Source organism: Malus domestica, chromosome 08 (genome assembly GCF_042453785.1).
Source record: "Malus domestica chromosome 08, GDT2T_hap1".
Lineage (NCBI taxonomy): Eukaryota > Viridiplantae > Streptophyta > Magnoliopsida > Rosales > Rosaceae > Malus > Malus domestica.
The window spans coordinates 16,206,404-16,213,220 of NC_091668.1; the positions used below are offsets into that span (position 1 = coordinate 16,206,404).

A 6,817-nucleotide genomic window follows, 5' to 3' on the forward strand; every position below is an offset into this window, starting at 1 on the left:
AGGTGATTATTGAGGGTATTGTGTGTAGATGGTGAATCCTCAAGCTCTGCTATGCTCAATCCAGAAAAGGATCCCAAGAGATCTCATGTTACAAAGAGATTGGTGATTGGCAATGATGAGTAAGTTGCTGTCGTTTATGCCATAACGATAGATTCTTGAAATTACTTCAAGCAATGTGAATGCCAATTGATGGTGTTGACGCACTAACCTCTAAATTATGGCTGTGCTCTTCTCAAGTTTTAAATTCTTGGATATAAATGCGTTCCATACTGGCAGATATCTGGGGATTGGCAATGGTAATCAGCTTATTAGGAATCCGAAGAAGCGAACTCGCATGTTGGCTAGTGAAAGAGTTCGATGGAGCTTGCACACGGCCAGACTGCGGTTACTGTCAGTTTTTTACAAGATTTGGGAAGTGCAATAAGGATGATGAAAAATGTCCCTATATCCATGAACCCTCTAAAGTTGCAGTCTGCACAAAGTTTCTGAAGGGTTTATGTTCCAATCCCAACTGCAAATTGTCCCATAAGGTTTACCATGTGACAGGACTTCACGTGATCTACAACAGAACTTTGCACATCTTTTTGGACATTTTATCATTTTCTTTTTATTTCACTATTTATATTTCATCTTCATGCAGGTCATTCCTGAAAGAATGCTGGACTGTTCTTACTATTTGCAAGGTGCTTTCTGGTAACATTTTGCTAGTTAATAACCCCCTCTCAAACAATGATGCACTAATTTGGAGTAAGTAAAATATGTCTCCCTCACAGTGCCGGAAGAAGCATAGCTATGTCTGCCCGTCCTTCGAATCAACTGGAGCCTGCCTACAAGGGCCCAAATGCAAGCTTCAGGACCCCAGAAACGGAACGAAGGAAAAGAAAAGGAGACGAACAAGGGAACAAAGAAATGCTTGGGGACGTTACTTTGTGTCCAAGGATGTCAATGTTCCTGACCCATGAGCAGTGTCTGGAAAGCACTGTGCAGAGAAGAGCAATGACATAATTGTTGGCGGAGTCAGCTGATTTCATCAGCATTGATGTTAATGATGAGGAGGAGGCTGGAGAAAATAATGATCCAATACGGGAGCAGGCTTCATATTGTGACAGCGATTCATCCGAATTAGAATTAGATGAACTGGATAGGTTTAAGACAAATGCGTCCTGACAGTGGCAGCTCAAGAGGGAACAGCATGCGAAGAGGTACGTTGTGCAGTAATTAGTTTGTTGTAAATGTGGTTCGAGCAAAATTAATTTTCCCATAGTTTGTTTCTGCAATGGGCGAGTATTGCATCCCTTGCATAGGAGGACACAGAGAGTAAGACCGGAAAGAAAAGAGCAGATGCACGAGAATCCGGTGTTCTTACCGGAACCCGGGGCTACATTAGCCAATTCATTGTCCTCAGATGTACCCCTGGCTGTCCCTTTTGTTATAGACTTTTTTTTCTTGGCTAGGGAATTGAGATTATTTGTTTCTTTTAGTTTTTTAGTTTTTTTATTTTTCCCCTTGTAAATTGTATACTGTACATTTTCTATAATGTTGAGATAAAAAAAAATATTAAGCTCGAAATATTTTTGCATTTTTGTTTTCATTGTTAAGAGTTTTCCCCTGAACCCGAGTTCTCTGAATTTATTTTGGATCTTCTGCTCGAATAGTAAAAATATTATTGGAACTCCTAAATAATTATCAAGCACGCTTTTAGATGTATTTTTATTTTTTTCTTATGATGATTTCCAAGTGTCAATAACGGCTTCTATAACAAATCAAGAAATCTCCTCAAATATATCTGTATCATGTTTGTGCTCGTGTTCTTATTTGTGTTAACACAAAAGCAGACACACAATACGAGATCAAGAGAAAATATGATACAATAACTCAATGTTATTCATCAAAAACTTGAGGAGTGACTTTATTAGCCTAGTATTAATTGAATGGTTTACATATCAAACCTTACGTGCGAAATTTTAATTCATGCAAACATATCATAGCTTAGAAAAGCAAGTTAAATTCTCCTTTTTCTCTGCATTTGCTCGTCTTGAATCCAACCTTACCAATCAAAAAGCAATTGGGGAATCGAGGTTTTGGACCTCCTGCAATCGCCATTTCTAAGGTGCCGACCGAATTTTACGAGAATTTAGAAACACTCAAACACCCGGTTCTACCGATACACTCGATTCAGCTCCTCCGTCCAATTTCACTCCGCACCTTAGAAGCGCCCATAAGTTGTAAATGCGATCACAAACATTAGGTTGGACCACCTTTTTCATTGGCCTCAACCGCGTTTCCATTACATTTAGAGTTGTAACTAGGCTTCCAAGGTCTTGTTTCTTATTGAGATATTAACATATCTATGTGCAAAATCCGGGAGCTCCATTGACAGAGTACACTGTGTCTGATTGGTTTGGACATCGAGCACTGCATACGGAAGCTGCTATAAGATGGCGAAATAAAGTACAACATGGATGCCAGAGCCCTTGACTTCACATATGGTTGGTATTTACTACTCCACAAGCCCCCCTTTCTTATCACAGTTGCCTTCAAGTCACTTTCAAACAAGATGAGTCATTCCATGGACAGAAGCTTTCATCTTGGGCCACATTCTAGCAAACATATGCAACAATAACACAAATCAGAAGACCGTTGTTGGACGGGAATCCAATAATCATCAGCTGGGATGCAATGCACCCCACACCGGACCTCACATGCAAAGAAACGTGTGCAAAAGTCATACACCAACACAGAAACAACAATGGAAAGACATGTCAAGGTGTGCTTTCACCGCTGTGCTTTCAAGCACAGCGAATGTACTAATGAAATCCCTCCAGTCTTAAAACAGAAGTCTACATCAATATATGTATAGAAAACTGGACAAATTCCATAATCAATCCTAACAAAATTGTAATCAGTATACCGCTCTATTAAATGTTAATTAGCAATAATATAACCCTAGTATCAAGCACAAACATACAACAAAACTAAAAAACAATTAACCTTCAGCCAGTAGAAAAACCCCCGCAAGAGATTCAAAACTCTGGGGCGGTCACCGAGAGCTGCCTTAATCTTTCTCTTCAGGACTGCAAAAATTGAAAACAAATTAATTAAAACTAAAATTCAATCAAATTGAAAGGATACAAACAATATAAAGAAAAGGATCTAAATCCTTGGTACTTTTTGGCAAGGAACAAATTATATACTCTATGTCTGCTTCCGTTCGTCTAACCATCCGAACATGTATACAAGCAGTGTCACATGCAAATCCTTCCTAAATATGGAAGGAACAGCAGCCACAAATCTTAAAAAACATTATCTCAACCTACTTTCGTTCAACATATTGATCATTTAAATTTTAGAACCTAACTGATCTATATATTGTTTTAAAATTCAATTCAGACAAACAGGGAAAAAAATGTTGAAAGACGAATAACAGTAAATTGATGCTACGCCCCTTTACTCATGCATTATAAAGAAAACCAACCTATGTGCTGTTTTAGATATGAAGGTCTGAGTTCCTCCTCTATTGGACAGGTTCCATTACGCAGATTTCTGTCGTACCCCAATGGCTTTTGGTGAGTCGCTTCTTTCAAGAGCCTTCTATACTCTTCATAGTCATAAGGCCTGTTAAGAATCTTCATAAGCCCATTCCTAAACTGTGAATGACTTGCATCACGAGTTTTAACGCACCGCCCACTGTCTGCATCCACCTATTAATTTGCAAAGCATTGACAACAACCAGCAAAAGAGAAATTTCAGATACTACGAATCAATAAAACTCACTCACACTACGTGTGCTTGCACAAATGCTCATAACTTAGGTGTGTGCGTGTGCGTGTGTGTTTGTGTGTGTATGTAACAGCATAAAATAGAAAAAACAAACCAAAACAGAAATGGGGGAAGATCATACAGCTGCAAATGATGTAAAATTTCTATCAGATGGTTCCACTTTCGTTTCAACATCCGGAGAACTCTGTCCATCATTACCAAGAATCACCGTTCTCCCGTTTGGAGGTGAATATAGCATTTTCTCATCAACAAATTGTAGACAACTTAAAACCTTTATATAGTCTTCATCTGCTAATCCACAGTTGCATACTTGCTTGGCAAAACAAAGACCCTCCATGCAAGATCTTTTAAGAGGACTCTCCTTTGTACTATCTTTAACAACTTTCTGATTTGCACAACCTTGCTTGGTAAACTGAACAGCCTCTACAGGAGGGGTTTTAATAGTGCGCTCCCCTGTGCTACCATTTGCATTTTTCTTATCTACATTCTTCTTCTTCTTCTTTATCAAGCTCCTTTCATTTCCCGTTATCACAAAACTCGGGGTTTTTCTAAGTTCAGTTTTCTTTTTCATTGGAGAATATTTGAAAGTTTCTGGAGTATACGGAACCTTTAAATTAGGCAATTTATTAAAACGTCCATCTGTCCTATTGAAAACAGGACCCGGATCTACCACTTTTATATTCTTCTTCAGCACTGAACTCTTTTTCTTGGGAACAGAATCTTCCAGAATTGCCCTGTTTTCTTTCCTCATATCATACCTAACAGTTCTTGGGCTCTCAGTCACTTCTCGATTCACAGGAAGGGCAGAATTTTTAAGGCAATGTATCTGTTCTCTCTTCGTACCCCTTCTCAAAGTTTCAGGCTTCTCTTTCACCTGAGATTTTTTCAAAGTTTCAGGGGTGTCAAAATCCGTCCCGTCTAGTATCTCATTTTCTTCTTCATACTTGATCAGCTCTGATTTCCCATTATCTCCAACAACTTCCAGTACATAAGACTTTCCATCTTGCCTCAAATTCTCCATGAATATCTTATACTGAGGATCCTCATCATCAATACCATCATCCAAAGACATAAAATGAACGTTGTCATCACCATCATCCTCATACCTACCGTTTATGTGGACATCATCATCATCATCCACAGACCTATTGTTTATGCAGGACTTTACACCTTTCGTCAATTTATCCAAGTGTATCTTATAATCAGGATCCTCATCACCATCACCAGCAAGACCATCATCTGAAGACCTAACCTCAAAGATGTCATTGCCATCATCCACAGACCTACCCTTTACGTTAACATCACCATCATCCACAGAAATACAATTTGCGTTGACAACAGCGTCATCTGAAGACATACCGTTTGCATTGACATCAACATCATCCGCAGACATACCATTTGCATTGACATCGACATCATCTGCAGACATACCATTTACGTTGACACCAACATCACCAACATACATACCATTTTCGTTGCCATCATCATCTTTTATGACGTTGACATCAGAATGATCATTCCGTTCATCCACCCACTTATTGTCAATATAAGCAACATCACTACCATGGTCAGCTAAAAAAATCAAGAATGTCTCATAATCCTCATCCCGTACTTGTCCTTCAACTTGGATACTGCACTTTCTTCTTTTCTTTGTGGCATTGCCGCAGGAATTGGGCTGAAATATCCTTTCAGTAACACGCTCTCTCTTCCCGCACCTCACCGATCCCATACCATCCTCAAAATCCTTCCTTAAACTGTTGAGCTTTCTTATCAACTTAGTTGGCGCCATTTAGCAACAACCAGCACACAAACACAAAAGCACCTCTTTTGTCTCTCACACTACTTCTACGTTATCAAGCTTCTGTTTTCTGAAAACGCAGAAATAACAAGAAGAAACCAAAACAAAATCAAAACCAATAAAGCAGAAACCAGAACATGCATTGTGACCTACAATCCTTTAACGTCAATGGAAGAGAAAACCCCCTGTTTGGCTTCCGAGAAAATACAGGAAAAAGAAAAACCAGCGAAAGATCCCAATTCCTACACTTTCTTTGAACAATAGCAAAACCCCACAAATAGAAACCTTAAATAAGCAGTAAAGTTTAGGGCTTCCAAAATTTTCTAGGGTTTTCTGAGGAACCAAACAAAGGAAAAACCAATTTTTACACTTTGTGTGAGAAAAATGACAAATTCAACATGTGTGAGACTCAAACAAGCATAAAAATAGTGTAAAATAGGCAGAATAATTCCTCAAAAAAAATGCAGAATAATAAAAGAGTAAATAAATTTGGGTTTTACCTCGTTGGAAGAGTTTGCAAGGGTGAGCTCGAACCGAAGAGTGAAGAGCCAGAGAACCCTAACAACCGAAGACACAACTCAGACGAGATCGCAAAGACTTGTGTCCTGAACTTGTGGACTGACCATACGACTGACCATACGACATACCACTTAACCAAAGGAATAAGTACTGATATGTTACTGAGTGGGTATTAAAAAACGTTAGGCTCAAAAAGGTGGTTAGTAAATATTTAAAAACAGCTTGTTTTTATAGTTTTGTATGAAAAAAAAAAAAAAAAAACTGAAAACGTGAAGCAGTAAAAATGAGCTTATTCTCACAGCACAGTAGAAACAGTTTTTTTTCAAAGCACAACAATATCAAACCAGCCCTAAGTATTAAGAGAAGATATATTCTATTCTATTAAGAGAAGAGGACTTATCAAATTTTTGCCCATTTTTTTCCTATTTTGCCCTCACTTTTGAATACACAATGTTGACATGAAGAGGGCAAAATAATAATGCAAAATGACAATCATATCTTCATTTTTCCTATTTTACCCTCACTTTGATACATCATATTTACATAAAGAGGGCAAAATGGTAATTTTGTATCAAAATATATACATAAGATAAAAATATGCACTTATTAAGATAAATTGTCCCATCATTATTTTTTCATAAAGGTAAATGAAATCATGATGTTTTTTGGATACTTTGAATGAACTGAAGCGGTTGCGCTTAAGGAGAACGTGGGAGAAGG

The 6,817-nt window shown here is 38.1% G+C and overlaps 1 protein-coding gene across 1 annotated transcript; it reads right to left on the reverse strand.

Annotated features, from left to right (window-relative positions):
- Positions 1 to 1,863: 1,863 nt before the first annotated feature.
- On the reverse strand, positions 1,864 to 6,246 carry LOC103428855 (uncharacterized). Its single transcript, XM_008366983.4, has 5 exons — positions 6,079 to 6,246; positions 3,902 to 5,648; positions 3,476 to 3,701; positions 2,992 to 3,074; positions 1,864 to 2,600 (listed from the first exon to the last, which is right to left on the reverse strand). Exons 2-5 carry the CDS (start codon positions 5,567 to 5,569, stop codon positions 2,538 to 2,540), a joined length of 2,040 nt encoding a protein of 679 aa, XP_008365205.3. The 5' UTR covers positions 5,570 to 5,648; positions 6,079 to 6,246; the 3' UTR covers positions 1,864 to 2,537.
- Positions 6,247 to 6,817: the final 571 nt, after the last annotated feature.

Bases quoted from the DNA above. Each gene is read 5' to 3' on its own strand.
- LOC103428855 (XM_008366983.4), bottom strand. From the start codon at position 5,569: ATGGCGCCAACTAAGTTGATAAGAAAGCTCAACAGTTTAAGGAAGGAT. The intron at 3,702-3,901 runs GTATGATCTTCC...GCAAATTAATAG, and splicing joins ATTTTACATCATTTGCAGCT to GTGGATGCAGACAGTGGGCG. The intron at 3,075-3,475 runs GTTGGTTTTCTT...CAATTTTTGCAG, and splicing joins ATATCTAAAACAGCACATAG to TCCTGAAGAGAAAGATTAAG.